Genomic DNA, 27,352 nt, shown 5'->3' on the forward strand with positions numbered 1-27,352 from the left:
GAGACAGAAACAGAAAGATAGAAAGGAGAAAGGGGCAGAGGGGGGAGGGAGAAACAAAGAGAGACACAGAAAAGAAGGAAGAAAGATGGTGGGGGTGAAGGGAGGGACAAAAAGAGATATAGGGAGGAGAGATACACAGAGAGGAAGGGAGGGAGAGAGGCAAAGAGACACAGAAATAGGGAGGGAGAGGGAGAAAAAGAGAGGAGCAGGAGAGGGAGAGAGAAAAAGACAGAGAGGTCAGCCCTGGAGTCAGAACATTTGGTTCAAGTCCTGCTTCTGACATGTGCTCCTTCTCAGGAGCCCCAGACTACTCTCAAAGACATTAAGTGGCAGAACAGTTTCCCATAGGCATGGACAGAGGAGGTTTGCTTGCTGGAAATTCCTATAGCGATAGACATCATGGGTCTCAATGGGACAGGGACAGAAACAAAACCTGTCATTTCATTAGCATAGGGAATTCCTATATGAGCAAACTTCCCCCATCCATACAGGCTAGCACTTTTTCTGGTCTTAAAAAATGAGAGCACTGAGAGATTAATTAAATTAAATTCTCCAGAGGTTGCCTAGCTAGGATGTGCCTGGGCACAGGAACCCAGGTCTGTTGACTTTGAGGTCAGTTCTATAACCATTATGTCACTCTGCCTCTCCTAAGACCAAATGATAAAAATGGACACTTAATAAGATTTTTGTATATGTGTGTGTGTGTGTGTAATTTCATTGGATGAAGAAACTGAATTTAGAGACGGTGTGGAGTAGAGAGCAGGGTTAGGCTGGAATTCTGCAACTTGTTACTTCTGTGACCTTGGACATATCAATTAACCTGAGCCTCAGTTTCCTCACCTGTAAAAGGGGAGGGGAGTGGATGAGATGAGACCTCTAAGGACCTTCCCAGCTCTGAGTCTGGGAAGGGGGAAGAAAGAGAGGCAAAACAGCAAAGTCATTCTGCTTTTAGCCTAGGTAGGGAACTAAAGGTATTTGGACATTAAGCATCATTTAGAGAAGGAATTCTTAGCCTGGGGTCTCTGAATTTAAAAAATATATTATTTTGATAACTATTTCAATATAACTTATTTCCTTCATAATGCCCTTTATTTTATGCATTTTTTTTTCTTTTTGGAGGGGGGAAGGCAGGGCAATTGGGGTTAAGTGACTTGCCCAAGGTCACATAGCTAGTAAGTGCCAAGTGTCCGAGGCCAGATTTGTACTTGGGTCCTCCTGAATCCAGGGCTGGTGCTCTATTCACTGTGTCACTACCTGCCCCTGTTTTATGCATTTAAAAACATTATTCTGGTGGTGGAGGGGGGAGATGCTTCACCAGATTACCATTCAGGTCTATGACACAAAAATGTTAACATTTGATTTAGTAATTGTGGGCTTTGCCAAATGGACTTGGTGTGCTTGGGCAGTAACCCACTAGGCTTCCTTTCCCTCACATCCCTCAGTCCCAGGGCTGGTAGCTTTTTGACTCTATTTAGCCTTTTAGTACCAGGATCTAGGTTGGAGTATTCAGGGTCAAGGGCTGACCTTGTATGACCACCAGTCTGTAGGGCAGAGTCTCCAAACTCTTCTTCCCCAGGCTATGCCTTCTGTCTTGAAGAGACACATGGAGGTATAAGTGCAGTTAAAGTGTGTTGGCTGTGAGTGCACTGTGTGACTAGAAGAAGGAGGGGGATGTAAAAGTGAGCACAACAAGGTGGCATCTAGGGAAGGGGACAACCACACTTGGTAAAGGGTGTGAGCATCAATGGTGACATGTGTGGTTCTCTCCAAAGTTACTCCCAGGACATGAACCTGCCTCTTGATGCCCCATCCCAACAAAGGACACCACACACACAGGGACAGAAAAGTCTAGTGTATTGATTTGTTGGGGTTGGGGGGAGAAGGGAAAATAGGTTAGGAGAAAGCAGATGGGTTGGGGGGTTGAGGGCAAGGGGCTCCTTAGTGTTTGCCAAAAGCCACCTGAAAAATCTACTCCTCCACCCCACCCTACCCCCACACACTCCCTTTTCTCTTTGAGGGCTAGGATCCAGGTAGGTTATCTTTCCAGCTCTGCCCCCATTCTCTTCCTCTCCCTTCATCAACCTTCAGTGACATAATGGAGCCTACCAATCCTAAAAGCAGGTGGAGAGCAGAGACTCAAACTCAGCACCTCCCCTCCATTCCCCAATCCCCTCATTCCCATCCCTTGTCTAAATAAAATGCAGGTAAAGGCACTGTAGCTCGGGGCTAAGCAGAAGGCAGGAGGCAGGAGTGCCCCCCTGAGGGAACAGAGAAGCCTCAGCAAGGGGAATGATGGCCCAAGTGCCCTTTCTCCCAGCATGCTGGCCACCCTCAGGAGAGCAAGGAAAAAACCCTTGTTCCTCATAGGACAGAAAGCAGCTGGGCAGGTGACTTTTCCCACCTGCAGATTAGGCACCATTCAAGAGAGTTCCTGGTTATATGAGGGGAGAAGGATAATGGAAACAGAAGCAGCCAGCATCAGGAAGCAAAAACTAGTTTCCCTAAAAGCACCTCTCCCCCCTTGGCCCCTACAGGAAATCCTCTTTGGCTTAAAATATAGGGTTTGGGGTTTAGAGGTAGGGGAAAGAAAGAGCAAAGGATGATAGACCACTATCTGGAAGGAGGGGACTTTTTTTTCTTTTTGTTTTTCTTTTTTTCTTTTCTTTTTTTTTTTGCGCTTGTGTTTTTCTTTCAGTATAAAACCACTGTAGAAAATAACTTCTTTTAGAAAAAAAACACAAAACACAGGAAGGGGGAGCAGAGAGGAGAACAAAAACCATAGAAGGGTTAGGGGTTTTGTTTTTTGTTTCGTTTTGGGGTTTTTTGGCTTCAGACTCTCCCTCCAGGAAAGGAGGAGGGGGAGAAAATTGGCATGAAGTGGGAAGAGGGAGCAGTCAGGGCTGCTGGGTGTTCTCCCCACACCAGGTTCCAGGTTACATGATGCTGCAATTCTGAGGAGTCTAGGAGAGAAAAGAAGAAGGGGAGGGGTAAATAGACTCCTAGGTACCTTCTCTCCCTACCCTGCCCCCCAAATTAGAACAAGTTAACTCTTACCCTCCCACCTCCTCTTCAGGAAGGGACAGGGCCCTTATCCTTTGGGCATAGAAGCTCTCTACTGACTTCAAACTACATAAGAACTTCCATAAGGCCTTTCCCCCAGATCACCAGGAATATGAGGGGTGGGAAAGGGAGGGAAGAAGTTGACTCACCTGGGTTCTAGGGCGTAAGTTCCCTAGGAGGTAGGATCGGGTAACCAGGCTGTCCCCAAAGCCACTGCCCCCAGTGCCCCCAACACTGCGGTAGCTTCGAGTAACAGTGACACTGGAGGCTGAGGAGGCAGAGGAGACAGAGCCACCAGCCCCGACCCCGGCACCGCTCCCGGACTTGTCAGCTGGCTGCCCACAGGTCCCACACAACACGGTGCGAGAACGAAGGTTGTACTCGGCCGGGTCCCCCGAGCCGCTGCAGTGGGCACCCTGGGGAGGGAGATAAGACTCAGGCGGGATGGGGCGAGTCTGGGATGGAGAGCAACAGGCCCAAAGTACCTAGGCTTCCAGCCATGAAGCTAAAAAGAGTAAGGGTGTCTGCTCCCTAAAAGACTAGGGAGGTCAACAGTGGCAGAGCATGTAAGGCAAACCAAGTAGGCAGGGGGACTGCCTTCAGAAGGTAACAAGTCCTCATATTAGGGAGGAATCAGACGATAAGAGTCTGGCTTTGCCTAAGCTACTCTGAATTGCTAAAGGGATGAGAAATAAGGGATGAAGAAGAAGACAGATGTATATGTATACAGAGGGATGGAGTCAGGGGCTCCCTATTGCTCTTGTCTGCTGCTCCTTGTAGCCCTACCTGAGGAAAACCCAGATCTCACTCACTGCCTTGCTTCCCCTCCTCTTGGAACACTACGTGACACCAAGATGTCCTCCCCTCCCTCCCTCTCTAGGACACTCAGACATTTGAGTCCCAGGGTTGAGGCATAAGGGAGGAGGAGAAGAAAGGCCAGGGCAGCTGAGTGAGGTTATAAAAAAAACTCTTTAATGAGAATGTACTTGGCATGGAAAGGCCCAAGGAAAGGGTTGGCAGGGAGTAAGAGCACCCCTGTGGGTTGGACAGGGTGCCTAGGCTGAGGGCCACCTGTCCACTTGGCTCAGCGGCGGCTGCCACTCACGTGGTGGTGATGGAGCAGGACTTCTCCATCCTCGTCCTCATCATCATCATTGACAGTCACCGTGCGTACCAGCTTACGCATGGCCACCTCCTGGTAAAGGGAGACAGAATGGAGATGAGGTCAAGGAAGGGGGGGGGCTATCCCATGTGATTCAACACCAGGCTCATTTTGCTCTACCCTTTGCCCTCCAAATAATCCTTCCTTCTGTTCAGAGTTTGGAATACCATCTTACCTTAGGTGCCTCAATCACCCTTTGTTCCCCCCCCCCCAATCTGCTCTCATCCTCTCTAAGAACCCTTCTTTATTTCTGTTTCATTCAGTATACATTTATTAATCACCTACTGTACATCAGTAACTACATATATGTTACATATATATAATATATATGTACTACATATAATAATGGGGCAGCTAGGTGGTGAAGTAGATAGAGTACCAGTCCTAGAGTCAGGAAGATTCATCTTCCTGGGTTCAAATCTGGCCTCAAATATCTCCTAGCTGTGTGACCCTGGGCAAACTGTGTAACCCTGAATGGCTCAGTTTCCTCATCTATAAAATGAGCTGGAGAAGAAGATGGCAAACCACTCCAGTATCTTTGCCAAGAAAACCCCAAATGGGGTCAGGAAGAGTTGAACATAACTGAATGACAACAAAATATAAGTAAACCACTGAAACTACAAAGATGAAAAATTATATAACCTCTGTTCTTTCAAGGAACAAGGAGGTCTATACAAAATGTATATAAGTATGCTAGAAAGTAGACTGTACTGGGACAAATGAGGAGTCTAGACAAAGTGTTTTAATAACAACTCAGATAGGAAATTACAGATTTCTCTCTTATCTCTTTTCCAAAATTGGGTGAATTCTACTGACCCTACCCAATAATTCTTTCTGCAGTCAGACTTCTACCCCTCCTACAGAAGTGAGACCCCACCTCCCAATGCCTCATAATTCTAGTACTTTCTGTCTGTTGATTGTTTCCTGTTGAGCCTATCCAGATCTCCTTTGTACCTAGTTATCAGCTGGTCATTTCTCCCATTAAATTGTGAACTTTTAGGTTCAAGGGCAGAGACAGTCTTTTGTTTTTCTTTGGATCTCTCCACAAAGTAGGCACCTAATAAATGTGCAATTACTAAATTCCCCACCCTCTGAGAGATAATCCTCTAAAAGAAAACACAACAGAAAAATGGTAAGGGGTAGAGAAGGGAGAACACAGGCAATGCCTCAAGAGAAAAATTGGCCACCAGGGGGCAATCTTTTACAACAAAAAGAGAAGGACAGCGACAGAAAGAGATGTGTGTGGAGAGGGATAGAGGGGTGTATTTGTGTGAGGGGGGTAAAGTGTGTGTGTGTGTGTGTGTGTGTGTGTGTACATGTACGTGTACCTCACCTCTCCAGTGGCACTGATGAGTGCTGTGCGAAGGCTGTTTCCACAACCCCAAGAACTCTGAGCCTTCCACACCATGTCAGTGGGAGGGCTATGGGTAGCTCCTGCCCCTGAGGCCCAGATCTGAAAAATTCAAGAGGACAAAGTTTACAGCTGATTCTCTCATTCACTGAACCAGTCCCCCGACCCCTCTCCAGGATTACCAAAAGAAATCCACCCAAGTACATAGGCCACCCCACTCACCGTCACCACCTGTCCAGCCTTGAGAGTGAATTTAGGGGGAAAGCGATAACTCAGCAGGGGTTCATCTCCGTTCTGGCGCTTGATCTGCCAGTTGCCCATGGATTGGTCCTGGAAGAAAGGAAGAGGTGGGGGTGGGGAGAGAAAGTCAGAAAAGGAGGAAGAAGGCAGAGTAAACCAAAGGAGAAGGGAAGCCAGCCCCACCTACTGATTCCCTTCTCCCTTTCCACTTCTAAGCCTAGCCTTGACTCTGAAGCGTCTGACCTTAAAATCCTCTCGGTATCTCCATGAGCCCTTTGAAAGCTATACCACTGTTTATACATAGCAGCACCCTATCTCCAGGGCCCTGAACTATAGGCTGGTAGCTGGGCTCTCCGGGTTGCAGGGACCTTGGGGAAGCCTGCACAAGGTGTCCAAGCTCCTCCCTACCCCTCTGCCCTCTTCCCCACGGACCTCATTGGACTTGTTGCGCAGCCGCACGAACTTGCCCTCCTCGTCCACCTCCTCCACAGCCACTCGACCGCTGGTGCGAGCATGCTGCGAGAAGCTGCTTCGGCTCTCACTGGTCTCTAGCTTTCGCTTCTTGGTGGCGCTTCCCCCACTCTGGGTGTGGGATGAGTGAGATGAGGTCCGGCCCCTGCTTCTCTGGGATGTGGGGCTGGGGGACAGCCTCAGCCTGGCATAGGGGGAGGCAAATAGAGAGGAAGACAGGCACATAAGGCCAGGGCTCAGGCTGGGCATCTTGCCCTGTGCCGGCCCCCAGCCCATCCTCCCCCTCACCTCTCAGTCCTCCCCAGCCTCCTGGCCCTGGCTTTCCTCTTCGTAGTCTCACCTCTCCTCCTCTCCTTCCAGGAGTTTGCGGTAGGCGTGGATTTCCATGTCCAGGGCCAGTTTGATATCCAGCAGCTCCTGGTACTCATCCAGCTGTTGCTGCATCCTTGCCCGCATCTCTGCCATCTCCCGCTCCTTCTCGGCCAGCAGCCGCCGGCTTGTATCCCGCTCCCGGGCCAAAGCATCCTCCAGATCCCGCAGCTTCGCTTCCTTAGCTGACAGCTGTTTGAGGAAAAGAGATCCTTGAGGATCTAATGAGCTCTCAATAGGGATCTGAGATCCCAGTGAAGAAATCCATAGATACCAGGGATCGATTATATTCCCCTTTGTGGCAAGGGGTCAGCCTTTAGTATCTCCAGGAATTCCAGCTAAAGCTTACTGTCTTCAATACCGCTTCCCCCTCAATGCCAGGAATTATTTCACAAGGTCTAACAATTTCAGTTACATTCCACAAACCTTTGAGGAACTAAGTGATTCAGACAGAAAATGAACTGATCCCTGCTACTGTCTGAAAAACCCCAAAACCTGTTCACCTGCAGCTAAAAAATCCATGGTCTCCATTCAGAAGCCCCAGTTGCACTCCCAGAACCCGTATTTAGAGTTGTTCTCTTGCACCAGCTCCCCTGGTCTAATTGTATCCTGTCTCCTTCTGCTTGGAGACTCCTGAAGAATTTCTCTCCTTCCTCCCCTTTCTTGCTGTTTTACCCTGACATCTTCAGGGGACAATCCTTCCTCCCAGCCATGGGCCCTCTCTCAATCGCCATTCCTGCCATGGGGTAATACCTGCTTCTGGAGCTGGCTGAGCTGGGCAGAAAGGCTGTCAATGCGGATGCGTGACTGCTGCAGCTCTTCATGGGCAGCCCCCACCATGTTGCTATTCCTCTCAGCAGACTGCCTAGCGTTGTCCAGCTGGTGGAGGAGGGGTAGAGAGAAGGTAAGGAAAGCAGTCAGTTAGTGCTACAGAAGCATGGTGAGATAAAGAAGCAAGAAAGCTGTTGTCAGGGTGGAGAGAGCACAGCTCTCAGTGGCCAACCCAGCCCTCCCTTCCTGTGCTTAGAAGACAAGAGAAAAAGCTTCCAGAGAGGGAAGCCCACCAGAGCCCAAGGGAAGGGGGGGATTGGGGCACCTTGGCAGAATAGGTCTTCTCCAGCTCCTTCTTATATTGTTCAACTTGTTCCTCATGTTGGGCCCGCAGGTCCTGCAGGGCATCAGCTAGCTTGTTCTCAAACTCCCGCTGCTTGCCACTGTCAATCTCCACCAAGCGCGTCTCGTGGCGACGTTTGGTTTCACGAAGCTCCTAGGGAGTGGAGGGGAGCCAGGGGGCAGGATCAGAGTCAGCGCCAGCCAGGCACACAACCACAGGAGCCCAGGTATCAGGCACCTTTCTTGCACCTCAGCAGGGGCCCCACTCCAGGCATTCCACCTCCCCACCCTCAACCCCTGCCAGCAAGCAAGGTTTCCTGGCCACCTGAGCAGTCAGGTTCTCAGCCTGTGCCTTCCAAACAGGCCCTGGGCTTAGCTAATTGGGAGTCCCCATGAGATGGGCAGCCCTTGCTCCCCTGCATCCCCAGAGTTCTGGGCCCCCACCTCGCTATAGATGTTCTTCTGGAAGTCTAGCTCCTCCTTCAGGGTCTGCAGTCTGTTCTCAGCATCCACCCTTCTCAGCATCTCATCCTGAAGTTGCTTCTTGGCCTCACTCAGAGCTGCCTCTAGCTGTGGAGAGAGGGAGAAAGGAAGAGAGGGAAGCAGCATAAATCCTTAGAAGGGATTTTAGAGATCACTGGAACCTCCTTCAGCATCCTGGACCTCCTTCAGCAGTCTAATAAAGCCTAGAGGCCCCTTATCAGAATGTTTTTATATGCATAAAATACAGAGGATTCAAAAGAAAATTAAGAACCCCTAATCTAAAATCAATTAATCAATAAACAAGTAAGTAGCTATTATGTTTTAAACACTGGGATATAAGCATAAAGAATGCAACAATCCCTACTCAAAAGGAGCTTACAGTGTATTGGGGGAGACAAGCATGCAAAAATACAAATTATGTACAAAGTAGTTAAATAGAAGGGAGTTTGGGAGGAAGGGTCCCAGCATTTAGGTAAGGTAAGGAAACTAGACCTGAGAGGAGGCCAGTTAGCAGAGCCAGGCTTGAAAGCATGGTCTCCCATACTCCCAGGCTAGTTATGTTTTCCACTGTACCACATGACCTGCCTATCTCTTTCTCCTGCAAAATGGGACGTAACTACATGTCTATCCAAGGTCATCTAACTAAAGTGTGGCAAGGCCAGGAGTAGAAGGCAGAAAGAGATGAGACTTTAGACTGTACTCACTCCTTCCTTTTGGTTTTTTTGTCTCTTTTCTATTTTTCCCATTAGAGGAAAAGAAAAAAAAATGTAACAAACACTAATAGTCAAGCAGAACAAATTCCCGAACTGGCCATATTCTTTTTAAATGTTTCCTTCCATACCCTGAGCCTATGATCTCTCTGGCAGGAGATGTTTACCATCTCCTTCCTTTAAACACACACTATTCTTAACCTCAGTGGAGATGATTCTTATTCTAGCATTTAGTAAGAGTCGGAAATTCATCTGTCACTAGTTAGGGCTACATTGGGATAATAATCTGTTGTCAGTCAAGTCTCTTTTTCAGAAAGGAACTGTGTATCACCAGGGCAAAAGAATGCTGAGTCAGAAGGCAGTGCCCCAGCTCTGCCATTAACTAGCTGAGAAGAGGCCGGGTGGCTCGATGAACTTTTCTGGGCCAGTTTCCCTAGCTTGTAACATGAGAATAAGAGAAGATAATAGATAGAAAACTGTTTTGGAAAGTAAAGCACATTATATAAATGCAAGGTGTTATTAGGACAATTACTCTGTGTGTCCCCTGAACATCATATAATTAATATTAAATAAATATTCAACTCCCAATTATGGCTTTTGTGTGCTCCTTAGTAACACACAATTCCTATACAGTAGAAACATGGAGGTTAAAGTGAGAAGAGTATAGGGTCAGTCATGGGCAGAACAAGTCTGTTCCATAGGTAAACTAAAATGAATTTCAGATTTTTTGCTGCAATTCTACTTAAGTAATTAATGAGAGTTAGACGTGCCCCAGAGAAGTGTATTATTAGAAGATATTATTCCCTGACCTTAAAGGACTTCAGAACTTAGCCAAGACAAAACACACTTGGACACATTCACATCTCTTCTTCCCCTTCATGACATGACTGAGAGGTAATTATTCTTGCGTGTATCTCAGATTGGGAACCTCATGAGGGCATTAGGTATAAAGTAAGCTTTCCTGAGTTGCAGAAAAAAGAAAGAATGGGGGGGGGGAGAATGGAAAGAAGAGGAAGTGTGTGTATTGTAGCCACTGGTAGAGCCTGCAGAAGGCGATGGTCTTACCTTGGCTACCTGGCCCCGGAGTTCGTGCACCTCACCATCCAAAGTACGCTTCTCACTCAAGGCTGTGCTCAAAGCTGCCTCCTTGGAGTTAAGCAGGGCCTCTAGATCCTTGAGCCGGGCCTGAGCTGCCAGCAGATCCCCCTCCTTCTTGGCATTGCTGGATAGAAAAGAGAAGAGAAGGTAAAAGAAGGCACCAGAGAGACCAAGGAAACAAGGGTTGTTAGAAATGGCTGGATCTTACGTGGAGCCAGTAGGAGCCCATGTCTTGACAAAGTGGGGAGAAACAGAGTGCCCTGAACTATCTCAGCTTGGCCACCCATATATTAGCTGTGTTGATGGTAGACAAATAAGCTAATCCCTCCGGCCTTCAAGTTCCTCATTTTGTAAAATGAAGGATTAGAATAGATGCCCTCAAAGATCCGTTTCAATTCTGTCAATAATATTCTGTGATATCACATCTGTCCTCCTTTTAAGTCAGCACTAGACCTCTTGTCTTTCCACTTGACACCAGCAGAGGGTACCATTGGCTGCACCATTAATTGGTTCCTACCTATAACAAAGAGTTAGGATGCTGCCAGGCTCCTTCCCCTCCTTCCCCTCCAACCCAAACTCCAGGGTGCAGCCAAGATCACTCAGGTCCCATGAAACATTCCACCTCTCCCATGACTCAGGGACCAGGAACGTGCCTGGGGGTTGTAGGGAGAGCCTGGGTCTCATGATTTGAACCGATTCCCCTCTCCTTTCATTCTTCCTCTAAGAAACAGGGGTACCTTTGTTCCCCACCCCTCCCACACAGGGCCTTAACTTTCTCTTCCTTAGGCCCAACCCACCTCCTTTCAAACCAGCCTCCCTCCCTCCTTCTTTCCCTCCCTCAATTCAACCACCCACATAGGAAGCCAGCCACCATGGCTCTCAAGTTATTTCCATGTCTGTTTCCAAGAGGCTTTTAGGTGGCTGCCACGGCAGTCAAATCTGGGATTCCCTCCTCCCCTGCCCCCTTCTCAATGCAGATGAAAGAACCAACGGTACAGTCTGCCTCTCCTAGAGCTTTTGGGAAAGGGAAATCTCATTGGATTCAACACCCCAGTGAGTCCTTGGAAAACAAAGCCAGAGGGTTCTCCCTTTTTCTGCTCTAGGCCGTGAAAGATAGCTAGATTCTCTCCATTCTTCCTTTTTCCCAGTCAGCCAGTTCTCTTCTGGGGTAAGAAGATTTCTTCACATCCCTGGGAGAACTCTACCCACCTTCTTACAAATGAGGAACCTCAGTATGTAGCTCCAGATGTTGGCTCTGAGGCAACTGCGTACATGTGGGTGCTGGCCCTCAGCTTCCTTTGAAACTGCTTAGAGCCTAACCTAAAGCAAATCTAGGGATAGCGGAGATGACACATCAGCCACCCCACCTTGGGGACTCGAGCTATTTCAGACAGATGGAGAAGTGGGTAGAAGGGCTCTTTTTTATTATTTTAAAAAAAAAAAAACCTCTTGGAATCCTGACTTTGAAATGCAATGGATCCTAGAGGAGGCGAGAAGAGGCCCTATTATGTAGAAACTCTGAACATGTATAGTGGGTTTGAAGTCACAGAATTAGAGACCATGCAGTCCAACCCCTTCATTTTTCAGATGAGTAAACTGAGGCCTTGAGAAGGATTAAGTGAGTTATCTAGGGTCACGAAGTTTTGAGTCTGAGGTGGTATTTGCTCTCAGGTCTTGCTGACTCCAAATCTCATGTGATATATTTGCTTATATCACATTTGAATCATGGCTTTGCTTAGGATCTATGTGACCTTGGAGAAGGAAAGGAGACCTTTCTGGACTTTATTTTCCTGATCTGTAAAATGAAGATGTCAGACTGAATCATCTTTCTTTCCTTTTAGCTCTGAATACTAACATCCTGTCTACATTAGGGCACCTTTAGGATGTAGAGGGAAAGGGTTAATAAAAAAGGAATCAGTCACCACCCCCCTTCTCCCAGTACTATCTGCAGCTCTTAAGCACAAGACCACAGCAGTAGATACCGGGGAAAAAAAAAAAACAAACAAAAACATAGTCTCTATCCTGAAGTGGAGAGAAGAGTCACACTTTCATTAATGCTTCTAGTATGAAAGCCCTAAGAATCACTCAAATTCACACTATAGCAGGACAGATGGAGGTTAAACTTTAAGGAAGGGAATGAGATTAGAATAGTCATATTTCTTCTCTCATCACCCTGAGAATTATAAAGATAAGAAGTCGTTCTACCCTAACTAGATCTGATTGGACCAGGGAGAGGGACACGATGACCCTGGCAAGGAGGGGGTTGTCACTTCTGCATTTTCTCTGTCTGGGTCTGGGTCACTCCTCCCCAGCACTGCTCTATGTACCTCCCAACCCAGGACAAGGTGCTTCATACAATACTCATTCCATCTACAGAAAGAACTGATTTCTCCCTTCCTCATCTCAGCCAGAAAAGCTAAAAATAAAATCAAAATCCAGCTCTGGTTTTGGCCGCCATCCCGTCCAGACCCTGGCTGGGAGTACAGCTCCAACTTTCCATGACTTCAGAACTTTTCCGAAGTTGAAGCAGCTGGAATAGAGAAGGAAGAGGAAAAGAAAAGGGGGAAACCAGCCATAAAGTGATAGAGCAGAGAATCCTTGTCTAACTCCAAAGCTACAGGGACTTGCCTTTCCCATGGGTCCTTAGGCCCAGAAGTACATAATAGATGAAATGCCTTAGATCCAGTAGGTTGGATTTTAGGTTAACCAGCAGGAAGGATTTCCTGAGACAGGACCCAGTAAAAGCATGGCAAACAGGGAGGAAGAGAGCCATCTCTCCTCCTACACAGGTGAGGGTGACCTGAGAACACTCCACCACCCTGGGCAGAGCAGGGAAGGGGAACAGGGTGATCTCAGTGGGCTGGGCTCCCTCAGGTTCCTGATGAGTCAGTCTCATCCTAAAAGGGTTTAGGATCCTAGACTTATGGAATTTTAGAGCTAGAGATCACCTAATGATTCTTATCACCATGTAACAGATGAGGAGACTGAGACTCAGAGAGGTAATTTGTCTAGGTCATTTCTCCCCTACTTCTGCCAGTTTTCTTGAATACTTTCAAAAAAGACAAGTTCTTAACCCTAAAGGGAGGCTAGGGTGAGAAGTCTTTCCTTAAGTCCAATTACAATCCCTTCTACTGTTGCTCCTAAATTGTGATATTCCTTCAGAAAAATGAATGAGGTATTTCCCTTTCCTTCTTGGTTGGGGGAGGCCTTTATAGTTGAAGAGAGAAAAAAGATTAGGGTATGGAAAGGAAGACTGACAGATCAGAAGACTCACTAAGCCACGCCCTTCAGACTAAGGGAAGCCTAGCTGAGGAAGAAAGCTGAGGCTTCTGTGGTTTCCTCAGCCAGGCTAGGGGGGGGGTTCCCATCCTTTGGGAGAAAGCCACCCCACCACCCATTGCCACATGACTCAGAGCCTGGGGAATCCACAGCCAGTAACCACGAGATGGCATCTAAGAAGCATGGACCTCCCCTCCCTTCAGTCCTGTCAGTCCACTGCCCCGATCTCACCATCTCAAGAGAATCTGCTTTCCCAAGTTTCCTCTTTTCCAGGACCCAGAATCCAATCTCTAAACTTAATCCATCTCACTAGAGGTTATACCTTAGGAACCTGAAGGGAATTCTTTTTGTCCTTTCCTTGTGAAAATGTTGCAGGGGATGGGTCCTTCAAAAATAGCTTATAATTGAAGGCCTGCAGGGATTAGGAGAAACTCAAACTGCTGGCCAAAGACACCGGTTTGAGATCACTGTGCCTCAGTTTTCCTCATCTGTAAAACTAGGGAGTTGGGAGAGTGATCTGTTCTAGTTCTAAACTGTATTATCCAATACTTGTGCCTATGCTCAAGATGGCCATTTGGGTGTCAGGATGTGGGCAAGAGTCCAGCAGGGACAGCCAACAGGGGTTTGGTGGGCACATATCCACTTCTTTTATGCCTAGGCAAGAGGACTGGAAAGGGTGGGAGCCAGGGTTCCTCAGGTGACTCATCTTCATTCAGACAATACCCGGGCAAGGGAAATCCTCTAGTGCCCACAGGGGAGACCATGGATCTGCCCATGTCCTGTCCCAGACCCCCACACCCCTACTTCAGAGAAAGGACGTCTACCTAGCTCCCCTTTGTCCCATCAGATCTTGGAGCACAGCTAGGGGAATCCCTCACTAAATCTTGACAAATCTAATTCCAAGGGAAGAGATAAGGGAAGAGGAGTGGGGTGGGAAAGGAGAAAAGGCAGGACTTAGCAGAAACCCCATAAGCTGGTAATGAGTGGGTAGGTGGAGAAGAAGAAATTGGGTGACCCAGAGATTTTTGAGTAAGGGGTAAGAAACCCACTTCTGGGGAAGGAATTCAATAGAAGGGAAGGTTAAAGCCGGGGTGGAGTGGGAGCTGAATCTTAGAGTCTGTGAGGAGAGAATCCTAGGCACTGAGGCCTGAGGCCTAGAGCAGGGCTGCCAGCCAGGGAAAAGGAGGAGACGCGGGGGCTGCAGCTATGCTGAGAGGAGGGACTGGAGCCAGGGAAGGCTGATGGGCCGGGCCAGGCCCAGGGCCAGCCTCTGACCCGCCCGCTGAGTCACCCAGACCCAGCCTGGCTCCTACAGCCACATATGGAAACAAGGGCCAGGGCTGGGTGGGGGGAGGGAGCTATAGAAGACTTGCTGGCTGGGAGTGTTTGGTGGGGCCTGGGCTGGGGAGGGAGAGGCCCCCATTTCCTCTACTAGGTTGGGGTGGGGCTGGGAAGAGGGGAGGGAGGAAAGGAAGAGTAAGGCTCCCTGGGAGGGGGCTAACAAAGAGGGACAGGCAGGGACAGACGGACAGAGGGAAGGAATGAGGGAGGAGCTACGGAAAGGGCTAGCGATGAGCAATACACCAGCTATGCAGGGGACACACACACGTTCCCAAACTAGACAGCAGGAGATTTCTTAAAGACAGGGTGGGGACAGCACTGTGCCTGTCCATCCCTGCCCCCAACACACCCACACAGGCACTCTCCCAGGCCTACATCTCCCTTCAGAACTTTGGCCCATGCTGTTCCTTCTTGCTGGAGTACGTGCCTTCCATCCTTCTTCTGGCATTCCTTCTATACCTAGTACATACGGCCTTCCTCCATGAAGCCTTCCCTCAGACTAATAACGACCATCAGGAATCACATTTATTAGATGGTAAACTACTTGAGGGCAGGGACTGTCTTTTGTCTCTTTTTGTATCCCCTATACTGAACACAGTGCTTGGCACACAGGAGGTACTTAATAAATGTTTATTGATTAGTTTAAGTTACACAAAGTACCTCAATCACAGGCCTCCCTGATTTTTCCCCTCAAAAAAAGAGTGAGATTGGAGGTCAGGAGACTAGGGTTTGAATTCCTGCTCTGACACTTAGTAGGTATCTGACTACTGCCCAGTCCCCTTCCCCCTCTGGGCCTGCTTCCTTATCTGTAAAATCAGATGATGAGATCTTCAACGCTTACTTCACAAGGCTGCTGTTAGGAAATTATTCTGTAAACCTGAAGTACTGTATTAACATGGCATTACATCTTATTTGTCATAACTATTTGTGATTTATTACGTAATTATTCTTATCCCTGGGTGTTTCATCCTGGTTAGTTGTTTGGTTCCCCCCTACCCATCCAAACTAGATGGTAAAGCCTATTTAGAACAAGGACAATATTATATATTAGCCTTGCTTCTCTCTACAGACACACCCCCCCCTCCAAAACAAACAAAAAAACCACCTTCTCCCAACCCTACACACAAAAAGGTCACAGAATATCATACTTGGAAGAGAACTTAATATTCCTCCACTGGAACCACCTCATTTTTATACAAGGGGAAACTGAGGTCAAGAGAAGTTAAGCACCTTGTCATATACTTGATTAACACACACACACACACACACACACACGGATGAGAGAGGTAGACAGAAATAGCAAGAGACTCATAAGGAGAGACAAGTGTCATACAGAAAGACAACAGTAGGAGACAAACACAGGGAGACAGTGAGGGAGGGAGAGAGAATGATAGAGCCAGACACATCTGAGAAAGACAGAGAGACTAAGCAAGATAGACACACACACACACATACATACATACAACATCCCTCACCATGTACTATAGGAAACAAAAAGTAAGTTTTAGGGTTCATGGATTTTCTGCTCCTCAAAACAAACCACCACCTGGTTTCCTGAGTGGTATGTGGCTCTTAAACCACTTTCGGGTGGGCAGGATGTGGAATCCAGGGACACCTGGGTCCTCTGCTCTCCTCTTCTGTTACCTTCCCCATGCATTCCCTCACTCTAGATACCCAGGACCCTTCCTTGAGTGGAGAAAAAGCCTCTGGAAAAGGGGGAGATACATAGGTAGGCAGGCCTAGGGGTTCCAGGGTCCCAGAGGCAATACACCATAGTGGAAAGCGGACAGGCCTTGTCAACAAACAGAAATTTGAGTACCTGTTTGGCCAGTTACTACTTATGAGATGGTAGACAAATCACTTCACCCCTTCTGGAACTTAGTTTCATCATTAAATTAGGGGTTTCCACTAGGTGACCCCTCAAGTCCCTTCTAGATCTGACATTCCATATCTCTGTGATTCTATACCTTCACCTTTCCCCTAGCAAGAGGAAGTGCCCACGGTGCAAGGTCATACAGGGCTCCGCACTTGCACTGCTCCTCCATATACACAGTTTCCCACACCACCCACAAAACACTGCCTATGCCACCTCCTAATTCCATATATATGGAACATAGGTACAGAACATACCCCAGGCACCCCCAAGAGACTTCCAGAAGCATGTACTAGGTGTGGCAATCCCTCTCCACACCTCACTTGGTATGACACTCGCCAACACGCCCAAGGCATGAGGCCCCTCACATCTCTATCCAGAGCCACCAGGCTCCCAACTGTTCTCCTGCTGCCCCCTCCCTGAAGCTAGCCAGGACTAGATGCCAGGGAGGGAAGATGGGTTTTGTGTGTTGGGGGGAGGGGACAAAAGACGACTATTTACATGTTCAGACACAACTGGAGAACAGAAGAGCTAGGAGTTGGCAGGGGGCCATGGGGCTGAGTCACAGCTGCTGGGTGTATCAACGTGGCATTGTACAGAGGCTATGGGCCAAAATGCCAAGGCCCTTCATTAAGAAGCAAATGGCAGGGGCTTCTGTGAACCCCCAGTCCTCCTAACTCAATCTCCAGCTAAAGGAGTTTCTTCTCTTCATTCTTTACTTCCTTTTCTTCCTTAACTCAATCCTTTTATACTCCTCTATACCTCAGCCCAAAGACACCTCTGTCTACTTAGGCAAAAGGAAGCAGGGGCTAGAGAAAGCACTAATAGTATGATGAGAGGGGAAATGACTGGGAAGGTAGTAAAGGGCATCGATAGGATGAAGGAGGCAGCTGTCCAAGGTGTTGAGGCTGAGGGTAATCCCCTCTCCCCAAACTTAAACCTCAGCATCCCCTTTTTTTAACTATTATTGACCTTCAATCTTTTAGGACATGGCTAATAACCCTATTAACTAGTAAGAGTACAGAAACCCCACCCTAGAGTCATGAAAGAAAGGAAGGGAAAAATCTGGGAGTTCTAGTCCCACTGCATTCTAGCCCCTGGCCTCCTGGGTAAACACAGTGTTCCCTCCCAATCTAAGAAGAGTAGAAGGGGAAAGGTATCCCCACAGGCCAGGAGCTGAGGACTCCAGAACAGTGAACATCTAAGCCATATTCTTCTGCTAATCCCCTTAGCTAATCTAGAAGAGACCCAGCTGTCCTATCCTCCCCCCCCCATAAGATAACATGAGTGAGAAGAGAAATAGTTGTCCCTTGCCTCAATTTTTTTTCTCTCTCTCTCTCTCTCTCTCTCTCTCTCTCTCTCTCTCTCTCTCTCAGGTCTCCCTGCTCCCCCCACCCCATGACTATTTCATAGAAGTATGAGGCCAGAGGATTCCCCGGAGACCTTTACATCCATCCTGCCAATTCTTCTAATTCTCCAAGTGCCACCTCACATGGCTGTTTTCCTGAGTTTTGACACAACTCTTCCTCACTCCATCAAAAAGGCCAGGTCTTGATATTTCATTGCAGAAAGCTCAGGAAACTAACTTCCAACCCTCACATGAAAGCCAGAGTTTGGCCTTAAAAAAAAGTACTTATTTCCTCAGCCTTCTCTTCCCCAAACTTTATAATCCCATGATCTTGACTTCTCTCTCTCTTTCCTAGCTCCCACCATGACTCAGCGCTCCCACCCCTGGGATGCCAGCCAGAATTATGCCTGGCTCCAAGAGAAGAGATTCTAGCTTCCTCTCCCAGTCAGACAGAGGGAGGCACCCCCACTCCCTTTATGTTCCCACCTCCCCAAGGGAAAAATAAAAGTCTCCAAACTACTGCATAACCTAGCCTGAGGAAAAAGAAGCCAGAAGTCAACAAACAGAAGGAAGGAAGGAAGGAAGGAATACTGGCCATGGAATATGTCACCCCTATCTCTCTGCAGGGTGACCCCAACCCTGATCTATGGACTGGAAAGTACTTCCTGTTGTCTACCCTATACAATCTTGCATCTGCTCTAATAACGCTTCTTTTTTCTTATCCTAAGTAGAAAAAGGATGAAGAAAGACATCAGAATTCCAATTGATGCAGCAACTTTGAAACTTCAGAGCACTGGCAGCAAGCATACTTCTCTCCTCTCAGCAGATAAGTGATGGACCATAGGTGTGGAAGAGGGTGTTCCTTGTCAAATAGGGCAAATGGTTTGTTTTGTTTTACTGTACTATATTTCTTTCTTGCCCGAGTCCTGAGGGCATATGAGGAGATACGGGGAAGAGACAGGTGTTTTTTAAAAGCACCAGTAGTATCAATAAAATATTTAATTTTTAAAAGACCAACTGCTCTTTCTTATTAGCAATTAAATATCGCACCAATGGTGTGAAATTACTGACAAGGTAATTAGCCAGTTCTAATCAGTGTTCTTTTAAAACTAATGATATTGTTAATGCTTCAACAATACATTGTATAGAAAAGTGTTTCTAAGAAACATTTGGTAAATGCCCTTGGTTTTTATATTCATATTTAATAATTTATACTATATTGTTTACTATATAATTATATATTATTTAATATAACTTGGTGCTTAATAGGGTTATTCCTCCATTTTAGGATCAGTTAATAATAGTGCTTTTTTTGGAACATGGACTAGGACCTAAAGTCTAAAGTGATTTGAGACCTCCACAAAGCATTTGAGGGAGAGATTAAGTATTAAACCACTTAGCAAAAATATCAGTAACTTTCTGTACTCCAGAGGACAAGGGGAAGAAACCAGACAGAAAGTCGGTCTTTCCTCTGGGGAGGAGTAAGAAAGAGTAAAAGAAGGAATTGTGGTTGGGTAGAAAGAGTACTAGACTTCAGAGTCAGTAAACTTTGACAAACTGTGTGACCTTGGGCAAAACATTTTCCTTCTCTGGGGCTCAGTTTCCTCATCTGTAAAATGAGATGGTTAAATGATCTCTAAGGTCCCTTCCAGCTCTAACATTCTAGCAGGGCACAAGGGCTGCTGTGAGACATGGGCATCTGAACCAGAAGCCAGCTTCTCTCTCCAGTTGTCCCAGACAGCTGTGCCTAGCTTTGACTCTGACACTGAGGTTTATTGAATTGAGGATAAGGGTGGGGATGAAGGAATGTTCAGATACATTGCATATTGAGGTCTGGGTTCTTACCCTACTAGGGCTAAGGGAAGAAATATTCTGACAGATTAGGAGAAATCTGAGCAATAGAAACGGACAAAAAAGTTTTCTTGTGATTCTCTTGAAATTTAAATCCTTTGCAGGCTCTAGGCTGAGGGTACTGGGAGGCCAGTACCCAAGGATGTCTTGACCAATCCACTCCCCTCCCCCACCTTCTCTAATCCTTACATGGGGAGCAGGGATCAAGGAACCCTAAAGGGCTCACTCACACCCCCACAGTTTGAAAGGGAAACATAATCAGCTTTTGTTTCTGTCAAAGGGCATTGCCTCCTCTAAAGAGGGAGAAAGAGAGACCCAGAGGCAGAGAAACATGACTTCCAAGTCAGGATTCAGGACTGGTTTCTGGCTAAAGGCAAAACTGGATGCAACGAATTTGTCTATACTTCTGGCATGTATTCACATAGCCCAGTCAACCAAACCAACCTTGTGCCTTCACCAACTCCTACCATGTATCTTGGCACAAATCTTTGTTATCACGATGAGAAGCAGTGAGAAGTATAGAAGAAAGAATGAATTATGGACCTGGAGAACAACAGACCCAAATTCAAACATCTCTAACCCTTTTTAGCATGATGATTCTAAGCAAGTCAATTCACCTCCCTGGGCCTCAATTTTCTCATCTGTGAAATGGGGATCCTACTTATATTAGACAATGTTTTAGTAAATGAAGGACAAGTCTCGGGAGTCAGGAAGATACAGCTTTAAATCATACCGTTGACACATACTGTTTCTGTGTGACCATGAGCAAGTCACTTAACTTCAAAGAGCTCTAACACTACAAGTTATAGATCAGTGGACCATCTGTACTGGTGAAGGGACCTTCCTCAACTCAAGCTGATACATAACCAGTCTGACTACCCCCCCCATCCTCTCTCTATAAAAACACACACACACACACACACACATATGATACATATATACTACCTGCCTCACAAGGCGGTTTTGATAAGAGAACTTTGTAAAGCTCAAAGTGCTATAAAAATATGAATGACTATGAGCCAGGGTGGGGCATGGGTTGTACCACTTCTGGAGTTAATAGGGCAGAAGTAGGAGCACAGAGGTAGGAAAAAGTCTATCTGGGTCAAAAGGAAAAATTCTGACCCATAGCATAGTTCCAGTCCATGAGACTTCTAGCCCCTAACCCTAAAGCTTTCTTAAAACTAAATATCCAAGACAAAGATGGCACAGTGTGGTGTAAAAAAGCATTGGCCTGAGAGTTGGAAGACCTGGGCTCTATTTTTGATTGACGCCACATCGGCTAGGTGACGTTGGACAAGGCTCTTGGAATCCTGGATTGCCTCAAAGAGAGGCATAACTTCTTTGAAAAAGGAGGTGACTCCCACTGTACTGTCCCTTGGTCATACTACATTTGGAGTATTATGCTCTGTTCCAGGAGTCATAGTTTAGGAAGGATATTGAAAACCTGGAGTAGTAGTGGAGATCCCCATCATGTATAGATTGAACTAGATGGCTAATAAGTCCCTCTCAACTCAAAATTCTGTGATCATGTGAGTCACAAGAGGGCAATAAGGATGCTGAAGGGCCTTAAGTCCTTGCCAGAAGAATATCAGTTGAAGAAACTTAGGGACATTTGGGCTGGAGAAAACTCAGAAATAGATTTAATAGCTGTCATCAAGTATGCCATTTGGAACAAAGATTAAAGTTGCTTAGCTTGCTTCTATAGGGCAGAAATTGCAAAGAAATCGTAAATAATGATGATGATGATGATAACCAGCTTTTACATAATTCTTTATGTTTTTTCATTTTTTAAAGGTTTTCAAAGTGCTTTACATATGTTATCTCATTTGATTCTCATCACAACCTTATGAGGTAGATGTTATTATTATCCCCATTTTACAGATGGTTGTAAAAAAAATTGATGTAGGGAAAAATTTAACAATCCGAATGGGATGATTTGGGAGGTTGCAGGATCTCCTTCATTAGTGGTTTTTAAATGGAGGCCAGATGATCCCTTGTAGGGTGTGTTGTAGTGGAGATTCTCCAACTCTAAAATTCTGTGATTCTGAGAAATCAACTCTGGACCTCAGTTTCTTCATGTGTCAGATTAGAGATTAGATTCTATGCTCTCTAAGGCACATTCCCAACTTTGGAATCACAGAATGTTTAGAATCTTCTTAATGCCAGAGCCTCAGCCTCCTAGTCCGTATAGGAGCTGGGAGGTCGAGCAATCCAGGAAATCATCGAGCACGAGGGCTATGTCTGGAGGGAAGCAACTGTTCCGCTTTTAGAAGCCCGGGGTCTCCCCCTGCTGATTCAGACTTCCTCTTCCCCAGGGACCCTAATGGGGAAAGGGATCCTAAGGGCGAAAGGAATGAAGGGGCTCATTTTCTATATCAAAGCTATCTGGATTTTAGCTTTGTCCTTCTCCTAGCTCATCAATTCATAACTTTGTAAGTCCTCTTCAGCTTGACTTTGACAAGACTGCTTCAGAACCACTTCCCTTCATTAGGACTCTAAATTCTGGAATTCCTCCAAGAGGAACAAGGGAGGAAGGCATTCTCCTCTACTTCCTATCCCTTTCTCTCAAAATAAGGGCTAGGGGAAGAGGAAGGTTCCAAAAGGGGTGGTTTCTCCAATGGAAAAGCTTTGTGGCATATCGGAAAGAACAAAGGACATGGACTTGCAAGAACGGAGTTTAAGTTTGGTCTCAGACATGAAATTTACAAACTTGGGCAAGTATAGGTCTGACTGTGTCACTTTCCTGCTCAAGAAACTTCAGTGGCTTTCCCAGTTTTCTCTAGGACATAATACAAATTCTTTCACTTGTTATTCGAAGCCCTTCATAATCTTGTTCCAACCCATCTTCCTGAACTGCTGTTACATCATTCTCTTTGATCCCTCTATGTTAAGACCAGATCAACCCTCTTGCTGTTCTTCTACACAAAATTCCATCTCCCCTCTCTACACTTTTGCAGTCTGTCCTCCATGCCTGTAATGTCCCTCCTCATCCTTTTCCTCTTGGAATCCTTAACTCACTCCATGGCTCAGCTCAAGTACCACCTCCTTTCCTGATTATGCCCCCCCAATTATTATAATGCTCCCTCCATTCTGAAATTACTTTGTATTTACTATGAATATATATCTTATTGACTTATCTCTGTATGTAGAATGTATGCTACTTGAAAGCAAGAATTGTTTCATTTTTGTCTCTGTATCCCCATCACCTGGAATGGTGATTGATTATAGGAGCTTAATTAAATAGAACCATCTTGAGCCTTAGATTCCCAGTCTGTTAGATGGGATTAACAATACTTGTACTTCCTATCTCAGAACACTATCAGGAAAGCATGCTATATATCTCAAAGTGCTTAGGAATGTAAGCATCATTATAGGGACCACTCTTGCCAAAGAATGGGAAATCTGGGCTCTTGGTTATTAGTCCCCAGACACGGAGATCCAACAATTCATCAGTATATACCCCTTCCCTTTCTTTGAGATATCTGTTAGCCACCCTCTCCACCACCACCACCACCATAGGGTGGGGATATAATAAGGCAGCAACAGTGAGTCACCATTACAGCTGTCCACCATCCCCCTTGCTCCCCCCTAACATTTTCCTAAGCTACTGATCCTGACTATCCAAGACAGGGAGCTCCTCTAACTTTGTCTCTACTTTCTGTAGACTCAGAAGGTGAACTTTACTTGACTATGGAAAAAAGGAAGGGTCTGAGAGTCACAGATACTTTAGGCAGGGGCCTCTTAGGGGTTCAGAATCTAATAAAGGGAAGGGCATGGATTGGGAAGGACTGGCTCCTCTTGTGGCTGCCTCCAAGCTTAGCCCTGAATTCTTATTAAACATTAAACCAATACTTGTGTGTGTGTGTGTGTGTGTGTGTGTGTGTGTGTGTATCTACAGAAGCCTCAGCTCCCTACCTCTTACTCTGAGCCAAATGCTTCCTTTTAGTCCAAACATCTGCCCTGCACTCTAAAATATATGTATGTACAAACAGGGAGGACGAGAAAAGTGCTGTTCCCAATCCTCTACCACCCTGGGGTATATAGAACGGGCCAAAAAAGATCTGAAAGCACCCTTTATCCCAGGCACCCCAACCCAGAGCCTTCAACTTCCCTTTGAAATTTACCCTCATCCCCATTGCCCTAGGGCACCCAGCCTTCTCCGGAAGCCCAGCCCCACCCCAAGCCAGGATCTGTGGGGGAGAATAGAGGCAGCTGGTTAAATATAACACATATGCAGCATATACCTCAGTGTTTCCCCCTCCACCTCCCACCTCCCCACACTCACTGCTGTCCCAGAGCCCATGATGGGACAGCTGCAAAATAGGGAGGAGAGTTATACAACAGTTTCAAAATTAAGAAAAGAATTGGAGAGACAGATCTATTAACCCCACTGTTCTTCCTGAAGAAAATAGCAGCCAAAATCTTCCCTTCCAGAGGTAACTAAAAGCAGGACTAATTAAAGACTATTTACTAGTACTTCTTCTAGACTCCTTTGCCTTGAGAGATTTTACTCAGAAAATGAATGAAATACCTCAACTGACCTTACTCCTGTCCTAATTAGTCACCCTCCTTTCCACTCCCTAACTAATCAGATCGAATAGGGGAAAAAAAAATTGGTTAAATTATTTAAGCAAGGCCATGAGGAGAGTTAGTTGTTTTGTTTTTTCACACTTAACTAACTTGGGTTCTTCTTGGGTCAGTTATGGAATAAGATTGAAGGAGGGGAAAGGGTAGGAGAAATCTAACAGAGAAAAGGGTAGGTGGGAAGGCACAAGAAATATTCTAGGAATTCTTTAGAGAGGAACAGATAAAAAAACACGACTTTAGAGAAAAATGACTAAGGAAAGTGTGAGGAAGGACAGGATCCTAAATCCAGATTCACTGAGGGATCTCTAAACATGTTTACTGGTCTCACTAAGGAGAATTCAGATACAAGCATTAGAGAAAGAAATGCCTTAGGACTTGTGGTAAGAATACCAATCCTCCCCCAAAACCATTTTTTTTAAGTGGGGTGGGGTGGGGTGGAGGAGAGTAGGAGGGGCCATGGGAGAGGCTGCACATTAAAAACGGTTGATTTTCAAAAAAGAATCTCCAAGGATTTTAATAAGGCAAAGACCAAACGTCAGAGAGGAAAGGGATGAACCAGATGACACAGTTGCACAAATCTGACCACAGAAACTGAAAGTGACCATCCCAGACAGAAAAAATGACTGGGGTCACTAGGAAGGCAAGAAACACTGACTCCCACCAACTCAAGATTGAAAAACACTCACTGAAATCAGAGGGTGCTAGGCTTGAAGGGTAAATATCTTCCCAATTTTCCTTTGAGGTAGGACACAGAAAGAAGCAGCATAGTCCAGACTGGAATCTCTAGCCATGCCCCTTTTTCTTTTTATTCCCATGCTAGAGAGGCCAAGAACTGTGGGAACTATGGGGGCAAAAACTTTTTTGTTGCTTAGCCATTGTAAAAAAAAAAATCAGGAAAGGACCCAGGCAATTGTGGGGGAGAGGGGGAGGAATATAGGGAGGAGGACACCTTATTACAAGAAGGGAGGCTTGCAAAGTCCTTCCAAGAAGGGCAAGAGTGCCCGTGATCACCATTGGTTAGAGGAGGAAGTTTCCATACCCCCATGTAGGAGGGAAAGGGGAATCAGCCGTCTTCCAAATCTCCCCTCCACCCCCACAAAAGCACTGCTAGGTATTGTGCCAGGCTGGAAGCCCATGCTTGGTTAGTATACCACGTGCACGGAGACAGCCTAGGCAAGGTAGGCGTGGTGCCAATTCATGCAGGGTAATACTTGACAGGACCCTTTCAACCACCCCAACACTTCTAGGACTTCCTGACTGGCCAATGCCAGCTCCAGTTGGTCATTGCCCAATCTTCTCCTTGAGGCTTCAGGAGCCTGGCAAAGTCCCATTTGGACTCGGGCAGTGCTCCTCAAGCAGGAACCCAAGCACCCTGACATATGAGGCTATTGGTAGCATTCTTCAACTTGCTTCCCACACCACCTCCAAATGCACCCATTCTCTTAGTTCCCCTACTCAGAGGCTCTTCTGCCCTTACAGGTAATTGCCATTTGACTCAGTCTAACCAGCCAGGGAGTTAGGGACTCTAGAACAGGCAAAATTGTTCCTTCCTCCACTGTTACCTGAGAGAACCTCCCAAAGGGAAGGCCTGAAGCCTTCTCTCTCTCTCCCAGGCTATGCCACCTGCCGCTTCCTAGCTCTAGGTAACTGCAGACCCCACCCTCCCAACGAATACCCCTTCCCTGGGCCATACGGAGGTCCTCGGAACTGGGGCCCACTCACCGGGCTTTGAGCTCCTTAAACTCCTCCCGCACTTTGCTCAGCTCCAGCTGCAAGCGGGCGCGCTCCTTGGCTACCGAGTCCAGGGTCTTGCGGGCGTCCCCAAGCTCGGCTTCGTAGGCGGCCTTTATGCCGGACACCTCCCGGCTCACCACCTCCTCAGACTCGGTGATCCGGAGGCGCAGGCCCGCGTTCTCCGTCTCCAGCGAACGGACCCGATCGATGTAGATAGCCAAACGGTCGTTCAGCTCCTGCAAGTCCTCCTTCTCCTGCAGCCGCGTGATCCGAGTCGGGGACAGCGGGGTGGAGCCCGCCGGTGCCCCACTCCGGGTGGCACGCCGCTGCGACGGGGTATCCATGGCAGGCAGGGTGGCAGCGCCCTGGGGGCAGGGGGTCCCTGAAGATTAAGGACCTGAAGACGGGGAAGGGAAAAAGGTTTGCAGAAGTCGGGCAGCTGAGCCTCCTCTCGGAGACAAGTGCCCGGTAGGGTTCTAACTGAGCTCGGAGGCGCGACCTCCCGGAGTTCTGATCTTAGCCCTTCTTGGGTAAGTAGGCCGCCCAGTGTAGACGCGGCGCTCTTGGACAGTCTGAGTCTGAGTCACCAGGCTGTGGAGCTGAGGCTCAAATAAGCCTGGGAAGAGGGGAGGGGCCACATTCTTAAAGGGACAGCAGCATGCTCACCGAATTCTTGGAGCGGGCAGTAGGGCCTTAGGATGAAATGGAATGGGGGTGTCCAGGCCCTGCACGGCATCCTCCCCCATAGCTCTTGTGTACATTGTAACTTTGATTGATGTCGGGTCTTATCTGCCTGCCCAGGGCTTTCCCGTCTTCCAAGAGGCTATGAACAGAATAGTGAAAATGTGGGAGTAGGCTAAGGGTGGGTCAGGAGAGGCTGGAATGGGGAATAGCGCCCAAATAGTAGAGCTGGGGGAAGGCACCGTTAAGGGGTCCCAGGCAGGTGGCGGGGGTAGGCTGGTACCCAAGAAGTGACTCACTCCACTTCTCCCCATAGGTTCCCTTTCCTTTCCCTACCATAGTAACCAATGAGTCACCCTCCCCTTTTCCCCTCCTGCCCACATCTGGACAGCCCATTCAGCAACTAAGATTTGAGCAAGCCAGGTGTGGGGGAAGGGATGCCTGCATTCAGTTGAGGGGCTCAGGAAGCTCTGGATACCTGAGACAGCCAAATCACTTATCCACCTTAAGGTTCTGAGTTTTTCTGACCTTTATCCCTCCCTCTCACTCCCTCTCCAATCCAAAACCAGGTTAGAGAACAAGACCCAAGGGCCATGGATCC

At 47.1% G+C, this 27,352-nt stretch overlaps 1 protein-coding gene across 1 annotated transcript; it reads right to left on the minus strand.

Annotated features, from left to right (window-relative positions):
• Positions 1 to 1,837: 1,837 nt before the first annotated feature.
• On the minus strand, positions 1,838 to 26,686 carry LMNA (lamin A/C). The gene is made up of 12 exons (XM_069107212.1): positions 26,059 to 26,686; positions 10,025 to 10,181; positions 8,211 to 8,336; positions 7,750 to 7,920; positions 7,407 to 7,532; positions 6,625 to 6,845; positions 6,246 to 6,468; positions 5,796 to 5,903; positions 5,556 to 5,675; positions 4,166 to 4,255; positions 3,210 to 3,476; positions 1,838 to 2,960 (listed from the first exon to the last, which is right to left on the minus strand). Exons 1-12 carry the CDS (start codon positions 26,412 to 26,414, stop codon positions 2,934 to 2,936), a joined length of 1,992 nt encoding a protein of 663 aa, XP_068963313.1. The 5' UTR covers positions 26,415 to 26,686; the 3' UTR covers positions 1,838 to 2,933.
• Positions 26,687 to 27,352: the final 666 nt, after the last annotated feature.

The sequence above is a fragment of the Petaurus breviceps genome, unplaced genomic scaffold (assembly GCF_028583685.1).
Source record: "Petaurus breviceps papuanus isolate PSGF00001 unplaced genomic scaffold, PetGlider_PUasm1.0 89148, whole genome shotgun sequence".
In the NCBI taxonomy this organism is placed as follows: domain Eukaryota; kingdom Metazoa; phylum Chordata; class Mammalia; order Diprotodontia; family Petauridae; genus Petaurus; species Petaurus breviceps.

What these genes read in the sequence shown, in the direction of transcription:
- LMNA (XM_069107212.1), bottom strand. Translation starts at nt 26,414, where the DNA reads ATGGATACCCCGTCGCAGCGGCGTGCCACCCGGAGTGGGGCACCGGCG. An exon ending in TTTAAGGAGCTCAAAGCCCG is followed by an intron (nt 10,182 to 26,058) that starts GTGAGTGGGCCC and finishes TTTTCTATCCAG; the next exon opens with CAATGCCAAGAAGGAGGGGG. An exon ending in AGAAGAACATCTATAGCGAG is followed by an intron (nt 7,921 to 8,210) that starts GTGGGGGCCCAG and finishes TCCACTCCCTAG; the next exon opens with GAGCTTCGTGAAACCAAACG.